Source organism: Lepidochelys olivacea, assembly GCF_965140295.1.
Source record: "Lepidochelys olivacea isolate rLepOli2 genome assembly, chromosome: 9".
NCBI classification, from domain to species: domain Eukaryota; kingdom Metazoa; phylum Chordata; order Testudines; family Cheloniidae; genus Lepidochelys; species Lepidochelys olivacea.
Genome location: NC_140419.1, coordinates 91,474,467 through 91,494,528, shown reverse-complemented (window position 1 = coordinate 91,494,528; position 20,062 = coordinate 91,474,467). Strand labels below are relative to the sequence as shown.

At 40.2% G+C, this 20,062-nt stretch overlaps 1 protein-coding gene across 2 annotated transcripts in view; it reads right to left on the bottom strand.

Annotated features, from left to right (window-relative positions):
• The window catches only part of TBC1D8B (TBC1 domain family member 8B), a 64,338-nt gene that overhangs the window by 35,683 nt on the left and 8,593 nt on the right, over positions 1–20,062 (bottom strand). For both annotated transcript variants that reach the window (XM_084639093.1, XM_084639094.1), the window contains exons 2-6: positions 19,405–19,515; positions 7,811–7,929; positions 5,623–5,848; positions 3,973–4,213; positions 1,631–1,838 (exon numbers count right to left, since the gene is read on the bottom strand). In XM_084639093.1, the coding sequence (XP_084495219.1) occupies positions 1,631–1,838; positions 3,973–4,213; positions 5,623–5,848; positions 7,811–7,929; positions 19,405–19,515 (905 nt within the window). The remainder of the gene's footprint in view (positions 1–1,630; positions 1,839–3,972; positions 4,214–5,622; positions 5,849–7,810; positions 7,930–19,404; positions 19,516–20,062) is intronic.

Here is a 20,062-nt window from a genome sequence, read left to right as displayed (position 1 = left end):
GGAAATAATAAATTAGTAACATGACTGTGAACTGCTAGACTGACTACTGTTGCTGCTGCCTTCTGACCAGCATAGGTGAAGGATGAAAACCAGCTGACGTGAAACAACTCTATAAGGGCCTAACAACTCCTAAGAGAGCATTTGGAATTAAGAAGTCAGCTCCTTTAATTCAACCTGTTATGCTTTGTTATTACAGTTTGCAACAGCCTCTGTTTGCAAGACTGCCAACAGAAAAATCACATGAACTGCAATATCTAAGCAGCGTGTGCCAAATATATTCCTGTTGTATGCCCACTGAAGTCAACTGAGTTACATGAGAAATTAATTTGGACCTTTATTATATTATGGCTTTTAATACTTTCAAACACTCAGTTCAAGTGAAGAAGAAATTTGCCTAGGTAATAATGCATGCTCTAATAGCACACAGCAGAGCAGATTTTCAGCTGGAGTAAACTGATATAGCTCCATTGACTTCACGTAGCTATGACAATTCACACCACATGAAGATCTGTCCCAGCATGTCTAGTAAGCTGCATGCATGTATAGCACACATGCATGCATGAAGAGTATACAAAAGTATTAATCGATATCTTGGTAATTTCCAGTGTATCTATTTCATGAACATATCTGGGACTAGTTAGAGACAGACAATGTTAAAGAGACTGATATAAGCTCAGTCCACAGAATACATGCCGCATGGAAGGTATAGGGTAATCTTCCCATGCACTTCTCCACAAATGCGTCATCTCTGTCCTAGACCCTTCAAAGCTAGGCTGTAACACAGGGCTAGTCTACACCGGCAATGCTAAAGCACTGCCATGCCAGCGCTTTAACGTGTCTTGTGTGGTCACAGCGCAGTGCTGGGCGAGAGCTATGAGTGCTGGGAGCTTGGCCCCTGGTGCTGGTGCACTGTCTACACTGGCGCTTTACAGCGCTGAAACTTGCTGCGCTTGGGGGGCGGGGGGAGGGAGTGGTTCACACCCCTGAGCGAGAATGTTGCAGCGCTGTAAACTGCCAGTGTAGACAATCCCACAGTCTCTATTACCTTATGATCCTTAGTCTGTCTGTTAAGGACGCCAATTGTAATGGTGAACTGACATTTGTCCACTAAGGACCAGACACTATCAAACTCATTTCACATAAGCCTCTGAACAGTTGGTACTCATTAATCACTGTCCACAGTGATTTAAGCTGGTGACCTACAGGCGAAAGACTCCAGAATCCATAACCAATCACTCCAAAATATTTAGCCCCTCCAATTCTTTGCTTTTGACCATAAGCCTCAGGCTACGAAGACAGACTCCCAGTTTAAGTACAAGTTGTGAGACTTGTGCAAGCTGAGACACTAAAAGTTCCTCTGCTCACCCAGAAAGAACAGAGGATAAAAAAAGAGAGGGACTTGAAGGTTTTCTTTGAGCTGAAAAGTGAAAGGAGTTCTGCACACAGTGGGATTTAGCTTAATACAGCTGGCACCAGGAAAAAATGACATCATATAAATTGAATAAAAATAGATTCAATTTTCTAATGAGAAACTTGACTAAAAGAAAAGTAAATTGCTAGTTACTTTAATCTATACAAATTATAAAACTTTCAGTGTAACTGGCTCTGAAAAATATGCAATTTGCAATACCTCTCTTAGGGGAATGATTATGCTGCAGAGACTGCCATCCTGGCTAGCAAAGCAGATGTAGTTCTCCGAAATGCACATTTTTCCCAGTGTGTTGAAGTGGTAGAAAGGTACCCATAAGAAGCATTCATGCACTTCCTTCAGGGTCTCTTCTTTGGGTAGCCTGAAGAATGCACTAAACTGCTCACTGTGGGCTCTGTTCTCCAGACCTCTAATGGATAAAAAAAGTGAGGCAGAGAAGGAAAACCAAAGTTATTTTAATATCACTTTACATTTATTAAAACTGAGTTGTGTTGGGATGGGACTATATTAAAACTTTATATCCCACATTCTCAAATACATTACAGGCTCAATCCTGGAAGGCACTAAACGAGGTTCTGAACACAATCAATTCCCAAGGGAGTTGACAGTGCTTACACCCTATTTTAGCAAAGTAATTAAGCACATGCTTAAAACACATGCTGAAGTCTAGTTTCAAGTAGTGTGGATTCCACCGCTTTCAGTGGAGGGATTTCCAAGAGTCCAATACATTTCAGTGTTAGCATCATTCTTTTTTCCTCTTAATTTCATTTTATTACTCCTAGTTGTTATACGTTGTGCCCTAAATAACAAATCCCCCTCTTTAGTTGTTCATCACAACACATATCAGGGGTGGCCAAACAGTGGCTTGCGAGCCACATGCGGTTCTTTTACCGTTGAAGTGTAAACAACTTGGAGTAATAAAAGGAAATTAAGAGAAAGAAAAATTATACTAACACTGAAATGTATTGGACTTCTGGAAATCCCTCCACTGAAAGCTGTGGAAGCCACTCTACTTGAAAAGAGACTTGAGAAAGCACTTCCAAATACGCTACATGGACCAAGCCTCTACTGGCCCAGGAGACAGACTTTAACCCAATGGATATTTTAGATCTGACATTTCATGTTACCCAAAGCAATTCAATAGTAAGAAAACCAGTCACCAGCCTCCAACACATGGTTGCTTATATCACCCACTGCCAATGACATCTGGCTCATGCATTTGTTATCCAATTAACATATGCCGAAAAAATTGTTTGTTGCTCTTCCCCCTCCTTTCCATTCTTTCATCAGCAAGCTACTCTTCAGTGACATCACATCATCACTTCTTGTTTTTTATCCCCACTTGCTGCTAAGACACTACATTTTTAAAAATGAATTTTGCTGTAATGTTTTTCACAAAATATTTCAGAACCTTGAATACAATTATTATCTAGAAAATGTAACCTCTCCAGAGATCTTATTTATACAGGACATAAACAAATGTAAATCCGGGGCTGTAAACCCACTGATGAAATCACTTTAAAGCAGAGAATAAAGCAATACGATTTTCCTCCCTTTTTCTATATTAATGTATTAAATGGTTCTCTCTTAAGGAACCTATCAAGAAACCTATTAATTATTATTATTATTATTAAACAGCTTTGGTTGTATGACAGTACTGAATAATGCTTTCTGCATTTTTCCTGTTCCAAATGTGCCTTCTGTTTTCTGTGTAAAAATAATAAAAGGTACAGATTTAAAGCCTTGAATTACAATTAATTCTGGCCTATAAATTGTGAAAGGATTTTATAAACCTAGGCCATGAAAACCAACTTGTCAGCTTTAATGATTCGTTAAAATACACTCAGAGAAACTAAGCTTTACCATAGAAGAGCCTCTGAAAACGAAAAACATGCAAATATGCTATATAATAATGCACACTTAGGGCTATTATTTCAGTTACAGCTGTACAAATCCAGAGCAATTCCACTGCCTTTTGTGTGGATGCTCCAGATTTACACTCGTATATCTGAGATCAAAATCTGGCTCTCTAGACTTAAGCCTGCATCGGATCTGACAAAAGTGAATGAGAAGACCAAGTTCAGAGAACTTTCCTACAGAATTTACAATGAAGGCAACAAGCTCCTGCATTTAGTGTACATTCCCTGTTTGAGTAAATGTCATGTAGTGTTCAGTTTTGTTTTAAAGAAGGAGAACCCTGTGCTATTAGCACAGGTTTGGTCAATTTGTGCCTTGATGCTTATTCTGAACGGTGTTTTTGTGAATCTGATTAGCCATGAAGAATTTGAAACAAGATGAGATACCCACACAAGTATTTGTGAATAAAGCTGATATTTCTTATAGATCATATTCATGTGATTTCTTCCGATAACTATCAGTAAATTATAACACCCTGCATTACCCAACGTCTAACAGGACACTTGGGTAAAAGACACAAATGTTAGCAAAGCTGTTATTGTAAGCTCCTTCAGACAAGGACTGTCTCTTCCTGTGCCTGGAACTCTACTGAGCACACAGCTGACATTCTACAAACAATAAATTACCTCTTGGTGATTTGCAGAGGATCATGGAGGACTAGGTCACTTTCAAATGTCTCTTTGTCAAAAAGTCTCCTTACTGCGTAGTTTGCCAGCTGCTCCATAAGAAGGAACGTTTCATTAATGTGCAAAAACATGGAAAAGTAGTGATCCTCCCCACGGGAGCACACATGAATACTCTCTGTCAGGATCACATTGGAGGTCTTTTCAAGTTTTGAGATTTCATCCCAGGAGATAACGAGTTTTACTGAAAATATGAGTATAAGCAGGTGTGAGTAACTTCTCACTGCTCGTTAGTCGCCTACACTTTTTCCTTAACACGAAGGGAACAAGCAGTCAACAGCTTTGATAAAATGCAATTAAACAGCACAGTGAAACCACTATTGAGTAGGAAGGTCTAACATAGCTGAAAGCATTAGAGTGAGCCACTGAACAGCCTTTATTGCATGTTTCTCAGAAAAAAGAAGCTTCTGTGTATTTCAATAAGGGCCAAACTGTAATAATCCTTTCTCCTATAGAGTAGTACCTTATTCCACACCTACTCCATTAGCTTCAGTGGAACTACTTGTGAAGTACGGTACTATTTAAAATGGGTTCTATAATCTTGCCTGATGTAGTTGCTTTCTCTGTTTTATAGCCCAATCCTTCCATGTGCTGAATGCACTCAACTGCCATTGACTGCAATGGGAGTTGAGGGTGCTCAGCTCCTTGTAAGACTGGGCCCTCAGTCATTTGTTCTCCTTCAAAAATGAGCGTACAGAAACACGAACTACTGCTATTCCACAAGTACAAGAAAATTACAGGTTATCTTCAGAGTTACAGGAAGCTTGCCAGGTAGAATTTCACCGTTAGAAATACATCAAAAAAGTGCCACATATGTTAGTACTACATTACACTCTCTGTTCTTTGTTCCAATGCAAACCTGCAAATGGCTAAATGAACTATATCATCATGCAGGCTGCTCTGTTTTAATAGTGCATTTAAAATAAAGCTTCGTAAAGCAAGCAGACCATTTATATCTAAGGGGCCTGTGTCTTTCTGATGTACTGCTGTGCCTCCTATTAGCAATCATGAATACTACATGCATGTACTGGCAGGAAAATATATAAATGCTTGTAAGTCTATGCAACTTTCTTCATATTTTCTAGCTTTCAATCACAGAGTTATTACTCACATAAATGCATACTTTTAAATGAGCAATCAAAATGACTTTACACACACAAAAAATGTGTGAAAATATCAGCAATGTATAATGCCTCGATTTGGGAAGATTATTTTTGTTTTAAATTTGTACATGCGACAGGAATTGAACCAGGAGCCTCAAGAGTTGAAAGCATGAATCTCTACAGCATGAGTTAAAGACCCAGGATTTTCAGCTAAGAGCTGTACCAGACCTATAGTCTCTGTGAATCCAGGACAGAGAAAGACAAGTAGCACACACTAGTGGGTTACACATGTACATGCAAATAAAATATTTATAAATAATATATTCCAAATGATTATTTTGATTGCTAATTTTTTCTACACTCTGTTTTTATTTGATGCTCATGCTCCAAAATAACTAAGTTTCATTCTCAAAGGATTATGGGTGTGACATATTACTTCAAACTTGAAAAATATAAAATAAAATGGTGATGAGTGACTGGGCCAACTTACTTTCTGCTCCCAGCAAAAATGAGTAAAAACTAAGAAAGTTGGTACTAAGATAAAGCCATCCCTGACAGGGCACTCGCCCCCTCCAGTAGCTGCAGGAGTAATAGGTCACCAACTTTTCCTGCTCTGCTAATCCAAAGCACTTTTCAAACTTCAGAATAGCTTCACGAAACTTCTCAGGATCTTCTTCTTTTATGAAAGAACCTTTCCCTTCTTCAGCAATCAATCCCTAAAAGCAAAAAAAACAAAAAATGATTAAATTATATATAATTTATATATAATTTATATATATAAAATATATATATTATAATTTAATCATTTTTGTTTGTATATATATAAAAACCATGCAACATATTTTGTGCTGCCATATGTCAGGGAAAGAATGGTCTTGTGACCAAAGCACAGGACTGAGAGTCAAGAGGCCTAAGTCTATTTCAGACCCTTCTACAGACTTCCTGTATGACCGTGGTTAAGACACTTACCTTCAGTTTCCCCGTCTATAAAATGGGAATAATGAGGTTTCCTTACCCCATTAGGGGTGTTGTGAAGCTACATTCATAGGTATTTGTAATGTGCTTTGTCATCCTTTAATGGAAAGTGCTATAAAAAAAGCTAAGTACTGTTACTAGAAGGTCACACACTCCATTGCTTCTGAAGGCCGAGCTCATTGCACACACCAGGGGCTCACTGCATTCTTTCATTACCCACCTCCCCGTGTGCCACCCTTCTATCCCCCTCTATTTCAGGGACTCTCTGCAAGCCACCCCTCAGGTCACCCCCATTCGCCACTTACCTGCTCATGCCAAAGTCTCTGTGTGACAGCACATTTCCCCCTTGTACCACTGTCCCCATTTCTCTCCCAATCCCAGGGACTCTCTGTGCCCCCACTCCAGGAGCTATATGCCCGCCCATCCCCCTGTACCCCTCAGACCAGAGTTCCCCATTACTCCCCCTCCCTCCCCCCCCCCGCCATTTCCCCATCATTCAAACATTCTCTGAAATTTTGGAATTGATCAAATGCAGCATTCAAAAGTTATCACATTTGTGACAAAGGGGGCATTTTCTATAATATTTTTTTGAATCCTAGGCATGCCTCAGTTTTCCTCTGTGCACAGTGGGTGCAAAAGGGTTAACGCTGCTTCTGGAACAGCGCTGGGGACAGGAGGTGTGTGCACTACCTTGATGCCTGGGTGGAATGACTGAGTCTTTAAGGATCTGGCTGAAACCAAACCCAGATCAACACAGGATACAGTAAGACAAAGAGGCCCCCCAGTGACTGAACTATCAACCCCAAACAACAAGAAACCCCAGAAGGTGGAATATGTGAACTGAACTGGAATAATGGCTTCAGTTTTGGAGGGACTCAGGAGTTCTGACTTGGGAAGCCAAAGAGAACAGGGAGACAGAGCAAGGGATAGAGTCCATCACAGCTTGGCTGATGGCATTGGCTTTGCCAGGATGGACCATGGCATAACATCTGCTTCTGTGTGCCAGACTAAGGACTTTCAGCTTCTGTAGCCAGGTGACCAATAAAGAATTACTTTGTTTTGAAGAGGCTGCCTGTGTTCCTATAAATACTCTGAGTGCTCGGAAGGGCTACAATCCAAGCCTCCTGCAGGAGTCTACCTGGGCTGGATTCGCTGCAGGGAATCACGGAGAGAGACAGGGAGTGCTGGTGCTGAAGGCCCAGTCTCAGAGTCTTGGCGACTAAGGGCCTGCCCATGTGGAACTGTGTGGATCTTTGGTGCCCGGCACACTAAAGGGGTCCCTGGTTACAGGCTGGGGCACAGAGAAGATCCTGTGTATCTCTGATAGCATTGCATACAGACAGATGGGGAAATGCCCTCGAGATTAGTGTAAGGCCTCATTTTGCTCTGTCAATTATTATTACTATAGTTGTAGAATATTCTTTTTCCACAAGTTTTAAACAGTTAATTGAAGGTAACTGATACATTTTGCTTACCAGCAAGAACAGAATGTGTCTCTATCAATTTTACTTAACTTTGAAGTGAAATAGCTTCACCCCATTCCATTGCTCCTATCTAACTGCAATACAGTACTACATAAAAAGAATTACATTGCACCACAATGTTGTCCCCTAATGTCCTAAAAAAAGGGAATGTTATTGATATATTTCTGAAGAGTGAAAAGTCATAGCTTTCCTCTGTTAGATCACCTACATGCTACTTACTCTTATCTTCCCCTGTACAAAGCTAGTAACATCTTCATTTGAATCAAACACAGATAAGGTCTTCATAAGATTGTGTTCCAACCAGTCCCAGTGTTCTGTTATTTCTTCTCTGCTGGCTCCTGATAAAAGAGTAACAGGTTAATAAAACTTAAGAAATAAACTTCACCTAAACAAAAATCACAAAGGCCTTGTCCACACTGGAAAAATAATCATAACTGTAGTAGTTAGCACAGTGATCATAGTTATTAGTGTTTCCCAAACGTTGGGTCCCGACCCATGAGTGGGTCCTCAGAAGGTTCTAGTTGGGTTGCCATGTCCAGGGACAGATTAACCCATCACAGGGTCCTGGCCTAGGCAAACATGCACTTCTCCTGGCCCAGTGTGAAGGGGAGGCTGGCAGGTTTGGAGAGTGAGATGTGGCCAGGCCAAACCTGAGTGGTGCTGCGACCCCACGCACCAGGTCACAACATGTGGAGTGAAGAGCCAGGCCCTGCCTTGCGGGATGGGAGCTGCAGGATGAGTGTGGGCAGGTTCGCTCTCCAATCATCCTGAGCCAAGAAGGTCTGCTCTGCACCAGGCCAGGATTAGGGTTGTGGTGCCAGGGCAGAGGGTGGGTATGCAATGGTGGATTGCGAAAAAGATTAAAAAAATAAAATGCAGTTGGTGAGTCTCCCTAGTAAAAAGTTTGGAAACTACTATTCTAGATATAGCAAAGTTTCTTCCTCTTCAGATATATTCTATAGACATCTATGTTGTCTAAATAACTCTACTGTAAGGCAGGACCTGATTACCACCTAGTAGCGCTCAACATGGCTATGTCATGCTTCGACCTTGTGATGTAGGACCCAGTCACATTTTAATCATATTCCTAACCATGTTAAAGCTTTGGTGACCACAATTCAGGAAGAACTGTAGTTCTGTCTACACAATTCAAGTCCCGTCGACGCTGCAAGATCAAAATGGGTACTGTTGTGCTATACTAGGCTTCCACAATTGTAAAGAAATCATATTCCATTCAAAATACAGAATATATGCGGAAGCTACTTCCTAATGTAGAAACCACTACCTTTCTGATTCATATAAACTGCCTGATCCTTGAAATGTCTTTGAGCCCACCCAGCATCACTGGTCTTTCAGTCTTGCACTTCCTGCAAACCCAATGTACTGAAGCAAAAGACACTCTTCTCCTTCTCTGTATGCATGTATGAACAGGAATAATTTGACAATCAGTGTTTAGAAAGAAGTAAGCTGTACAACCAGGATGAAGCTGATCATCCAAAATATGAAGGGCATATAAATGCAGTAATTAAATCATAGAAATGTAGGGATAAAAGGGATCTCAAGAGGTCATCTAGCCTTGCCCCCCAGTGCTGAGGCAGGATTAAGTACACCAAGACCATCCCTGATGAAAAATGTTTATCTAACCTGTTCTTATAAATGACACGGATTCCACAGCCTTCCAAGGTAACCTGTTCCAGCACTTAACTATCGTTATAGTTAAAAAGCTTTTCCTAATACCCAACCTAAACCTCTCTTGCTGCAAACTAAGCCAATTACTTCTTGGCCAACCTTGGTGGATTTAGAGAACAATTGATCACCATCCTATTTATAATAAACTTAAAGATTTATAAACTATTTTCCTACAGCCTTCTCTTCTCTACACTGAACATGCCCAATTCTTTCAACTCCCCTCATAGGTCAAATGGCAAAGTCAGCCTCATTACCTCATTTCCCATGTACTGTTATTCTGGTGAAAATACTTAATTATTTTATTCTTGATCTCCCCACAAGGATTTTGCTTTCAGAGAGCTGTCACCCATCGTAGAAGGAATGTCATAACAACTTTACAAGAAAGAGAAAGAAATCTGCCACAATGAAACACATGCATTTTCCAGTTAGGTATTTTGATTAGCAGTTTAAATTTCACACAAAAGAAAGATATTAGCTGCTAGCTAGTTTTCTGATGTGTGAAATGTCAGTAGTCAAAATGGTTTATGGTATACGCAAAGACTAGGCCCTTTTATACACTCGGTTAGGAATTTTGCCAGGGGTAATAGCTAGTAATCCACAATCTTAAGACTACTGAAGTAAAGATGATGTTTATGGAACAGCAGCATTGAGGATTCAGCTGAGTGCAGTACTCGGACTATTCTTAGGGGTTAGGTGGTTTTTCCATAAGGTGGCTTTGACTGTGTAAGAATTTATTCAGCACTTTTGGGTAAGCAGATTTTACAATATAAGAGGCTACAAGTTTTCATACAATACAGGAATTGCTTAGAAATAAACAGGCCCAGTACATGAATGCACTATCATCACTTCCCTCCTCATCAGAAAGCTCCATTGACCACATCTTTATCGTTTTGTTTTATGAAGACTGACACCTTAAGCAGGTTTGAGTGGTTTTCACAGGCTTATTTAATACTGCACTGGGACTGAATAGAAATTCCTCTAGGTACAGTTAAGAAGCTGGACATTTATGATGGAGTTGCAGTGGCATTTCAAAAAGGTGAAAATAATGTCAAGAGTAATTAACGCTGCAAAAATAGGGCAAAACTGATTCTCTACCAGACTACGCACTAAGAATCTAGGATAGTTCTCTAAACTCAGGCTCAAAGATTTTGAGGCACCAGATGCAGCCAGATGAAGTATTCTGATGGAGGGATTTTTCTTAAAAAAAGTGTCACTGGCTCTTAACTTACTAGGCTCTTTTGAAAACTCCCCCTTAGAGCCCAGCATTCTGAATGGTTTTTCTATGAGCATTCATATCTGGTACTGTCAAAAATATCTTACAGTAGGTAAAGTGAACAGGAATATTGAAAACAGTTTTGATTTCTTCTCCAGACTAACTGGAAACCTGGTTTGAGAAGTTAGGACTTGTGGATTCTATTCCCATCTCTGATACTGACTTGCTGCATGGTTTTGTGCAAGTCACTTAACCTCCCTCAGTCTCTGGTTACCCATCTGCAAAATGGCATAACAGGTATCTACTTCACAGGAGTAATGTATTTTAATGCATTTGTTATTGCAAAATGTTTTCAATTTTTTCAGATAAAAGTAGCCATGTCAAAGTTTTTTGGATACTCTGCAGTATTTAGGTTTAGCTATCTTTTGAAAATACAGGCCAGCAATTCCAATAGGTAACAGCAAAACTACATATCACTTTTTTCATTTACAGTTATTATCCAGGGTTAATTATGCATGCTCTATTTTTATATTAATAAATTGAGAAGAAGAATTGTGCAGACTCCAGTATTGCAGCATTTACTCAAGTGAATAGCTCCCTGCAGTCAACAGGGCTAGTTGTGTAAGTAAAGGCCACAGGATTGGTCCCCAATAATTATACCACAAGATTCACAGAATAGGTCACTTTTTGACTTAGTTTGCAATGTCTTCTTACATGTTTCATGAAGTGCTTGTGGAGCTATGTAAATAATAAAAGTGAAGACTTTGATTCACCAACTAGTTGATAAATTGACAAATAAATATTCTTTGTTGGGTCTGTCCCTACCAATCCAAATTCTATACACATTTTCTAAAAAATTCAGACTTTCCTGAAGAACGCCTACTCTCAAAGAATGAGAACTGGCATCTGTCTTTTAAAGAACTGCATCCCCAAGGTGTTTTTAACAGTTATTAAATCTCACAAAAAATGTAATGGGAATAAAGCAATGCTTTATACTGAGCCAATAAATACTGTCAAATACTGAGTTTTCCTGCCAAAAGTTCCCCAACAGTTGCTTTATAATTGTTTGCCCAATTAATGACATCATTATCTCCCCTGTACACTCATGCTGAAACATGAGAAGAATGGTCTTTTCAATAAAATATAAACACAAACACACACACACAATATTCTGAGTACTGCCATCCTACTACCCATCAAAACACCATGAACATAGGCTCTGGGCTTTGTTTCCCACTAAAAGCCTGTGAATACACTTTCTCCCTGGATTACTGTAAATTCTCTGATGGTGACAAAAAGATCTTTCTGACATTACAATGTTTAATTACTCTATTTGATAAAACTGACCACGGGTTTTATGCGAATAACAATCTTGCTCTAAACAGGATTACAGTGAAAAAAACAATAAGACTATCATCATTTGTGTGCCTACCAGGAATCAATTATGCACAAGAAGGGTTACTGTAATAGCAAGTAGGCCTCAGGCAAAGTGAAAATCCCGAGAAAACCTGGATTTGTGCTGGAAATGGCCCAACTTGATGATCACTTTAGATAAGCTATTACCAGCAGGACAGTGGGGTGGGAGGAGGTATTGTTTCATGATCTCTGTGTGTATATAATGTCTGCTGCAGTTTCCACGGTATGCATCCAATGAAGTGAGCTGTAGCTCACGCTCAAATAAATTGGTTAGTCTCTAAGGTGCCACAAGTCCTCCTTTTCTTTTTGCGAATACAGACTAACACGGCTGTTACTCTGAAACCTATCATTAACACACTTGTTTTCGATAATTACAATGTAACAATGGGAAAGCAATTTAGTCTCTTGTTTTTATTAACTGGATACTACCTTATGGAAGGAACAGTCTATATTCGTGCTTTGCATGACAAAGCCATTATACAGCTTTTTAGATTAACTCTTCTATATGTAATACAAAAGTGATAAAATTTCAAGTACTAGCAGGCAGATCCCCTTTTCCTGCTTCCTAAGGGTTGAAGTCATGGCAACAGAATTCTCAAGAGTACATGTTTATTTTTATTCATTTATAGGTATTTTTACTGCACTCATCAACTGAGTATATTTTATGGCAGCCTGTAACGACTTATTATTTCCCCAGGAATATTCCTACGATTTTACTTACCAACAGTTTACAGATGGCTCATTTTCTAGGAACTTCACAATGTTTTCCCCTGTTTTTAAAAGTGCTATGTTTTAGAATGTGATACTCTACACATTGTCCTTTGGACAATACACTATATCATTCGGTCTCTGATTGAACATTATCCTCTAGGGACATCCTTGAAAAGCACGCACAGGAGATTAGATTAGATTAGATATTAGATTGCAGGGGGAGAAGTTTCATATTACAACATAGGGATATGGTATTAATGTCTTTTTAAAGCAGTTGAGGCTACAATAGGATCTGATTCCTTGTCTAACTGAAGAAGAGAAAATTCTGATACATATTGGATAGCAAAAATCCATGTGACTATAGCACAGCATTTAACAGTGGAATTATTTGTGTGTAAGTATTTGTGGGATCAGACTCAATAAGGTCTGAAGTATCAGGGGGTAGCCGTGTTAGTCTGTATCCACAAAAACAGCAAGGAGTCCAGTGGCACCCTAAAGACTAACAGATATATTTGAGCATAAGCTTTTGTGGGTAAAAACCTCACTTCTTCAGATGCATGGAGTGAAAGACATAAATATACTGACACATGAAGAGAAGGGAGTTACTTCACAAGTGGAGATCCAGTGTTGACAGAGCCAATTCCATCATCGTGGATGTAGTCCACTCCCAACAGTAGATGAGGAGGTGTCAATTCCAAGAGAGGCAAAACTGCTTCTGTAATGAGCCAGCCACTCCCAGTCCCTAATCAAGCCCAAATTAATGGTGTTAAATTTGCAAATGATTTTAGCTCCGCTATACATACCTACATGTCCCCAGCTTCCATCCAGGACACATCACATGATCCATTGTCTACAACCAAGCCCTAAGATACAACCGAATTTGCTCCAATCACTCAGACAAACACCTACAAGATCTTTATCAAGCATTCTTAAAACCACAATATCCACCTGGGGAAGTGAGGAAACGGATTGACAGAGGAAGAGGGATACCCAGAAATCACCTACTATAGGACAGGCCACACAAGGAAAATAACAGAACACCACTGGCCATCACGTACAGCCCCCAGCTAAAACCTCTCCAGCACATTATCAAAGATCTACAACCTATCCTGGAAAATGATCCCTTATTCTCACAGACCTTGGGAGACAGGCCAGTCCTCGCTTACAGACAGCCCCCCAACCTGAAGCAAATACTCACCAGCAACTACACACCACACCACAGAAACACTCACCCAGGAACCAATCCCTGTAGCAAACCTCGTTGCCTACTCTGTCCCCATATCTACTCTAGTGACACCATCAGAGGACCCAACCACGTCAGCCACACCATCAGAGTCTCATTCACCTGCATGTCTACTAACGTTATATATGCCATCATGTGCCAGCAATGCCCCTCTGCCATGTACATTGGCCAAACCGGACAGTCCCTACGTAAAAGAATAAATGCTTTTGACACGGTCTCCCACAGTATTCTAGCCAGCAAGTTAAAGAAGTATGGGCTGGATGAATGGACTATAAGGCGGATAGAAAGTTGGCTAGATTGTCAGGCTCAATGGGTAGTGATCAGTGGCTCCATGTCTAGTTGGCAGCCAATATCAAGTGGAGTGCCCCAAGGGTCGATCCTGGGGCCGGTTTTGTTCAATATCTTCATAAATGATCTGGAGGATGGTGTGGATTGCACCCTCAGCAAGTTTGCAGATGACACTAAACTGGGAGGAGAGGTAGATACGCTGGAGGATAGGGATAGGATACAGAGGGACCTAGACAAAGTAGAGGACTGGGCCAAAAGAAATCTGATGAGATTCAACAAGGACAAGTGCAGAGTCCTGCACTTAGGACGGAAGAATCCCATGCACAGCTACAGACTAGGGACTGAATGGCTCGGCAGCAGTTCTGCAGAAAAGGATCTAGGGGTTACAGTGGACGAGAAGCTGGATATGAGTCAACAGTGTGCCCTTGTTGCCAAGAAGGCCAATGGCATTTTGGGATGTATAAGTAGGGGCATTGCCAGCAGATCGAGGGATGTGATCGTTCCCCTCTATTCGACATTGGTGAGGCCTCATCTGGAGTACTGTGTCCAGTTTTGGGCCCCACACTACAAGAAGGATGTGGAAAAATTGGAAAAATTCCAGCGGAGGGCAACAAAAATGATTAGGGGATTGGAACACATGACTTAAGAGGAGAGGCTGAGGGAACTGGGATTGTTTAGTCCACAGGAGAGAAGAATGAAGGGGGGATTTGATAGCTGCTTTCAACTACCTGAAAGGGGGCTCCAAAGAGGATGGAGCTAGACTGTTCTCAGTGGTAGCAGATGACAGAACAAGGAGTAATGGTCTCAAGTTGCAGTGGGGGAGGTTTAGGTTGGATATTAGGAAAAACCTTTTCACTAGGAGGTTGGTGAAGCACTGGAATGCGCTCCTGAGGGAGGTGGTGGAATCTCCTTCCATAGAAGTTTTTAAGGTCAGGCTTGACAAAGCCCTGGCTGGGATGATTTAGTTGGGGATTGGTCCTGCTTTGAGCAGGGAGTTGGACTAGATGACCTCCTGAGGTCCCTTCCAACCCTGATATTCTATGATTCTATGACACAAGTCGGACATCAGGAATGGTAACACACAAAAGCCAGAGGGAGAACACTTCAATATTCCTGGACATTCTATAACAGATTTGAAAGTAGCTGTACTTGAACAAAAAAACTTCAGATACAGACTTCAAAGAGAAACAGCAGACCTAAAATTCATTTGCAAATTTAACACCATTAATTTGGGCTTGAATAGGGACTAGGAGTGGCTGGCTCATTTCAGAAGCAGCTTTGCCTCTCCTGGAATTGACACCTCCTCATCTATTGTTGGGAGTGGACTACATCCACCCTAATCGAATTGGCCCTGTCAACACTGGTTCTCCACTTGTGAAGTAACTCCCTTCTCTTCATGTATCAGTATATTTATGTCTGCATCTGTAACTTTCACTCTATGCATCTGAAGAAGTGAGGTTTTCACCCACAAAAGCTTATAATAAGGTCTGAAGTGTCTCTGGGAATGCTACAAAGTTTATCTTTCCCTAAAGGCATCTAAAGGAGGGGCTAGAAATTGGAGGAAAATTTAACTGGAGTCTTACGACTCAGTAGAGTGTCTAGTTTTTGTTAAATTCTATTAACTTAAAAGGTTTAATTGGGGGAAAAGATGATGAACTAAAATGTGACTGTTAAGGCTGAATCCCCACTCTGTCACTTTGAGTATGGAAGGTGGGGGGCCCATAAGGATTCTAAAAATTAATACTTGCCACTCCAGGCTTGTATTAAACTCCCAAGGCTACAGATTTTTTCTAACCTTGGCTTGGTAAATGCTGCCACCATCCAAATGCAAAAAAAAAAAAAAAAAGCAGCTCTGGACCCAGGAAGGAACACTTGGGAATTCCTCCCTGTGGGGTACCCTCAAGCCCTTTCTCACTCTCTCTCACACACACACACACACACACAGCCCCGCCCGGGGAAGAGCCGAGAAAGAAAACAAAGGAAATTAGTTGTGCTACCAGCTAATCAAACAACATGCACAGACCTCTTAGGACACCAAAAATTCAATCCTTTTCTTAAAAAAGATACATGTTATTAAAAAATGAAAAGGAAAAGAATACATTTGGAATTTAGGCTTTCGCTAGATTTCAAAAGAGCAATTCCAAAAATTAAGCACCCAAACTAGCTTTCTTGGGGGTTCAGCTTAAAAGTTACAAGCAAACAAAAGCATCAGGGTTTAGCACAGAGGAGATCCCCAAGCCAAAATAAGAAATAAACCTGACTGTGCTTAACTAAACATTCCCTATCCAAATAATTTCTTCTAGGTATAAAAGATACTTTTTTATACCTGGTTCAAACTGTACACAGCATTTTTGCTTATAGCATTGCTGCTCTGTGTCCCTGCAGCCCAGAAAACAACGGACAAAAGGAAAGTTTCTTTCCCAATTTTTAAAAGTTCTAGCTTTCCCATTGGCTCTTTTGGTTGTTGTCCACTCCTTTTCTTTTACCTTTGGGCTTGTTAATGCTTTACAGGTAAAGCAAGCAGAGAACAGATACCAAGAGGGATTTTACAGCTAACTGGGTGGGCTGGGTGTTCATAGAAGGGAGCTACCCCCCACACTTAATTTATCACAGTAAGACTGCAAAATTTTAGATTTTAACTGTGCATTTTTAATTTTTGGAGGTTCCCTGAGTTCTAGATAATGTCTGAGAAACCAAATAAATATATAAACATGACATGAGTCGCAATTAGCATTATCTCTTAACTGTATATTTACTAACTGCAAGATAAATATAGTGTGTCTAGAAAATATTCAGTACCGTCAGCAGGGCTCTGAGCTTCTGGAACTGAGAGACTAGACATCTAGACAATTAGAGACTGAGGAACTCATAAAAGAGACAAAAGTTTGGTCTCCTGGGGAAGATGCTGAATGAATAAAATGTGCCCACAAAACAGTATGCTTAGAGAAGGTAGACCTTGCTCTGAAGATCAAACACTGTGCCATCAGTCAGCAGGAAAAACAACACAACAGGAAGGAATGAACTGGTACCTGGAGTGAAAAGGTGGGAGGAGAGGGAACTCAACTTCTGCTATAATCAAGTTTACTTTTACAAGCAAAAGATAAGTTAGAAAAAACACAATTTGTGTTTTCTGTTTATTCCCACCCATGTGGCCATCAGACTTCCTTGTGGGCAAATTTATCATCCTCCTCCTGAACTCTGTTGAGCTGCATGGACCATGCACAGCTTACACAGGAAAAAGCTGTGTACTTCTGCTCTAGGGAGAATAATACCAAAGCAGTTTCATAAAACTAGAAAAACTGAGATGCACTTGAAAGCAGGGAATCTATCTGAAGCCACAATACAAATGCTGCACAGCAGAACCACCGAATACTGGGTCATAACTTGTTTCCTTATCCCACTATTGGAGCTACACGGGAAGGGACTGGGGTCGCATTACGTGTATTTGCCCAGCCCGAAGAGTCAGGGGTAGATTTTCAAAAGCATAAATACCAGTTTTGTACACAATTCCCATTGTACCTCTGAAAAATCTTCCCACAGACCTTTCCCCCCAGGGGCTTACAACTAACAGACACAAACAAACCCAGGGCTGGGGCCAGGGATCTAACAATTGGGATCTAATGATTGGCACAGTTGTGTTTTATTTTGTTGATGGTTTTCTCCCTCCCCGCCCCCACCCCACCCCCTTTTTAATTCAGAGTAGGGACAATTGAGGAAGAATAGCAGGAATGGAGGAGTCAGTACAAGTATGACAGTGACAGCTTGTCACCCTCCTAGATATGATAGCAGGGAGGGTTTTGTGGGGATCATGAAAGAGGTGAGTCTGAAGGAGGGATGTGAAGGAGGATGAGATAGCGTGCCTTTGAACATACTTGCCATTTTTACCTGTACTATACCTGAACAGTTTGTCAGAGTAGCTGCCTATTGAACATTACTGATATTTAGTTATGGAGGAGTTCTCCTATGTTAATCCAAAACTTATTGGAACAGGACAATTGGAAAGTGACTACTGTACTGCTTAAGCACCTGACATAGTTCCAGTGCCAACCCCACCCTAGGAAGAGATGAAGGCTGTGGCACCCATAACTCAGCTTCCATTGTCTCTATATGCTCCTGAGAAAGGCTGTTCCAAGTATGTTTGCATTGAAATAGAAACCTCAGCTATAACATCTATACACCCATAGAAGCCAATGGGAATCTGTCTATTGACTTCAGTGGGTGTTGGATCAGGCCCGAACACTATAAACTCTTTAGAATGTCAGTACTTGTATAGGTGTGTCTATTTGCCTAGGACTGTCTGTAACTAACTGTGTCAATACACTTGGATCTAAATGGTTTAAGGATAAACCGAATGAATGCTGAAACTGAGGTGAACATTAATTTTACTTTAATCCACTAGCAGAAATCTGCTGCTGGCTAAACTCCTGCTACAAAACTCACCAGGAATAAGGGGACAGCTCCACATTATTTTCTCAATACTTTAGCTTTATAACCTGTTGGAGCCTTTTTAGCTGATTTATGCATTTTAGCTATTTTAAAACAAATAAAAGAACAAAGTACTGAAGGGAAAAAGTACATTAATATATTTTCTATAATACCAACAAAATTTAGCTCTTTCATGGTAATTAGTGAGTTTGTCAAAGGTTACATTGAAAAAAATTGCCTTCGTGCCTATAACCTTTTATATATGATGCTTTTTATCATGACATCTCAGAGATAAGAAGATCTCAATGTTGAAGTGAAGTGCTGTTTGTACAAACCTGTACTCATTATTTAATAAAAATAACTAAGAGTATAAGCCATGATTTATTAAATGCAAAATCTCTGGAACAAAATGAGACTCGGTATTTGCCATCATCTGTCTGCATGGAAGGTATGTATCTCCATTCTCTGTGATCCACAGACATTCTTAAATTAATAAAAAGGAAAAAAAATAGGCCACAGAAGCAAAAATCAAACACTTCATGCTGGACTTTTAAATGCCCAATCCTGCATGGTGCAGATTTTCTCCAACTTCCATTCAACTACTCAGCGTTTTGCAGGGCCCTAAATGAGCAACTGCTGGCAGGTTTTCCATTTCCTCAATGTAGGTGAGCAGATTTACTGTTAAAACCTGATGGGGTTTGAGGGAGGAGAGAGAGAGAGAATGATCTTACCAGATGTTTATATGCGGTTCTTAGGTATATTGGCATTAGGGAAAAGATTTGCCACTTTTTAAAACTATTTAGCCTCTCAATAAAGAATCACACTTACCACATGCAATGGACCAGTAGATTTGAGAATCCGGTGTTTGATGCAGGATGCGAAATGGAGCCACCTTTGATGTAGAGTCCAAGACTGCATCTAGTGTCCCCATGAGAAGGCCTGTTGTATTTAAGACACAGTTTTAGACAGTTTATTAAGCAGAATCAAAATTAGGATTTTGTATCATACATTCAGATTCTAATCCTGCATTCCTTACTCAGCATGGCTGAGTAACACACACTTCCACACCAAAAGTTTATCTTTTAGTGGCTATTAATTTTTCAAAATGATTCTGCTGCACTTCCTATCATGATAAAGCCTCCCAAAGAAAAATACAAAACAAGAGCAATTAAGGATCAGTAAGTAATTTATGTCAAGTAAACTAATCTTATCTTTCAAACTGTAATAGTTTTGTAGAATGTAATTGAGCAAACTCACATTTTCTGCTGTTGTAAACCAGCATTTGACAGTTTATACTCTCTACATTGAGAACTAAAATGCTAAATAGATAATGTTTATATTTGTTTGATGAGCTTTTGCTTATTGAATTATTCATAACACTGAGCTCGTTTTACACTTGACTTTGACAGAGCAGATGTTTTGATTGTTAATCTCTCTAGCTATTCTCCCAGTATCCTTGTTTTCGGTTATGATATATGGCACAAGG